Below are 2500 nucleotides of genomic sequence, written 5' to 3' on the forward strand. Positions count from 1 at the left end.
TGAATTCACCCTAATAACCCTAATATAGTGTACCTCATGTTCTGAATTCACCCTAATAACCCTAATATAGTGTCCCACATGTTCTGAATTCACCCTAATAACCCTAATAGTGTCCCACATGTTCTGAATTCACCCTAATAACCCTAATAGTGTCCCACATGTTCTGAATTCACCCTAATAACCATATATAGTGTCCCACATGTTCTGAATTCACCATAATAACCCTAATATAGGTTACCTCATGTTCTGAATTCACCCTAATAACCCTAATAGTGTCCCACATGTTCTGAATTCACCCTAATAACCCTAATATAGTGTCCCACATGTTCTGAATTCACCCTAATAACCCTAATATAGTGTCCCACATGTTCTGAATTCACCATAATAACCATAATATAGTGTACCTCATGTTCTGAATTCACCATAATAACCCTAATATAGTGTCCCACTTGTTCTGAATTCACCATAATAACCCTAATATAGTGTCCCACTTGTTATGAATTCACCCTAATAACCCTAATATAGTGTCCCACTTGTTCTGAATTCACCATAATAACCCTAATATAGTGTCCCACTTGTTCTGAATTCACCATAATAACCCTAATATAGTGTCCCACTTGTTCTGAATTCACCCTAATAGTGTCCCACATGTTCTGAATTCACCCTAATAACCCTAATATAGTGTCCCACATGTTCTGAATTCACCCTAATAACCCTAATATAGTGTCCCACATGTTCTGAATCCACCATAATAACCCTAATATAGGTTACCTCATGTTCTGAATTCACCCTAATAACCCTAATATAGTGTACCTCATGTTCTGAATTCACCATAATAACCCTAATATAGTGTACCTCATGTTCTGAATTCACCCTAATAACCCTAATATAGTGTCCCTCATGTTCTGAATTCACAATAATAACCCTAATATAGTGTCCCACATGTTCTGAATTCACCCTAATAACCCTAATATAGTGTACCTCATGTTCTGAATTCACCATAATAACCCTAATATAGTGTCCCACTTGTTCTGAATTCACCCTAATAACCCTAATATAGTGTCCCACTTGTTCTGAATTTACCCTAATAACCCTAATATAGTGTCCCACTTTAATAACCCTAATCCTAATATATGTCAAGTATTAACTTGACAGAGTCCTCAGGATCATTATTTCAGTTTGCGTTGCGAATGTAAGGGATAAATTAAGCTTTAGTGTACTAGGCACACGTACCTGTGCCAGGATCCTGAGAGGGGCTTTGCCTCCTAGTTTGGCGTCGACGGTGAACTCAGTCCGTTTGCCCACAGCTAGACCACTACTCTGTAGACCTGGACCATGCACTTTCACCTACACACACACACACACACACACACACACACACACACACACACACACACACACACACACACACACACACACACACACACACACGTTATAAATTGTACACACACGTGAACAAAGCACAGCTACAGATTTATATATCCACACAGACACGCACAAAAACAAGCACACACATCATTAAACACAATCAGAGGGTTACCAGTTCAAATCCCGGGTCTGACAGGGAAAATCTGGTGGGATGTGTCAGTAAAAGAACGACTGCTGATGTCAAATCCTAGATGCCCTCGAGCGAGGCACCTTTACCACTGCTCCAGGGAGCTACACTGTTGCTCACCATGTTTCAACCGTTTTATGGACAACAAAGTCATCTACACACACACCTTATCAGGGTAGAAGTCCTTGTTTGGAGCAGCAGTGATTTAACACACCTTATCAGGGTAGAAGTCCTTGTTTGGAGCAGCAGTGATTTAACACACCTTATCAGGGTAGAAGTCCTTGTTTGGAGCAGCAGTGATGTCAGCCATGAAGGGAGAGTGCTGGATATCCTCGTTGTTACAGAGCACATGCACCGCGTACTCTCCTGCTTCCATTGGCCAGTACCGCACGTCACATGACCCGTCGCCCTTATCATCACACTCGATCTTCGCCTGGGACGGGCCCTCCACCGAGAAACCTGGACACACACACACCTTCTGATCAGGACACACACACATTCTGATCAGAACGCACACACCTTCTGATCAGAACACACACACCTTCTGATCGGAACACACACACCTTCTGATCGGAACACACACACCTTCTGATCGGAACACACACACCTTCTGATCGGAACACACACACCTTCTGATCGGAACACACACACCTTCTGATCGGAACACACACACCTTCTGATCGGAACACACACACCTTCTGATCGGAACACACACACCTTCTGATCGGAACACACACACCTTCTGATCGGAACACACACACCTTCTGATCGGAACACACACACCTTCTGATCGGAACACACACAACTTCTGATCAGGACACACAGGGTGTGTGTGTGTGTGTGTGTGTGTGTGTGTGTGTGTGTGTGTGTGTGTGTGTGTGTGTGTGTGTGTGTGTGTGTGTGTGTGTGTGTGTGTGTGTGTGTGTGTGTGTGTGTGTGTGTGTG

The 2500-nt window shown here is 43.1% G+C and overlaps 1 protein-coding gene across 1 annotated transcript in view; it reads right to left on the reverse strand.

Annotated features, from left to right (window-relative positions):
* LOC129829423 (filamin-A-like) overlaps window positions 1–2500 on the reverse strand; it is a 313184-nt gene that overhangs the window by 245027 nt on the left and 65657 nt on the right. Inside the window, exons 12-13 of the mRNA XM_055891112.1 lie at window positions 1818–2014; window positions 1234–1347 (exon numbers count right to left, since the gene is read on the reverse strand). Coding sequence (XP_055747087.1) covers window positions 1234–1347; window positions 1818–2014 — 311 coding nt within the window. The remainder of the gene's footprint in view (window positions 1–1233; window positions 1348–1817; window positions 2015–2500) is intronic.

This window comes from Salvelinus fontinalis, chromosome 31 (genome assembly GCF_029448725.1).
Source record: "Salvelinus fontinalis isolate EN_2023a chromosome 31, ASM2944872v1, whole genome shotgun sequence".
NCBI lineage: Eukaryota > Metazoa > Chordata > Actinopteri > Salmoniformes > Salmonidae > Salvelinus > Salvelinus fontinalis.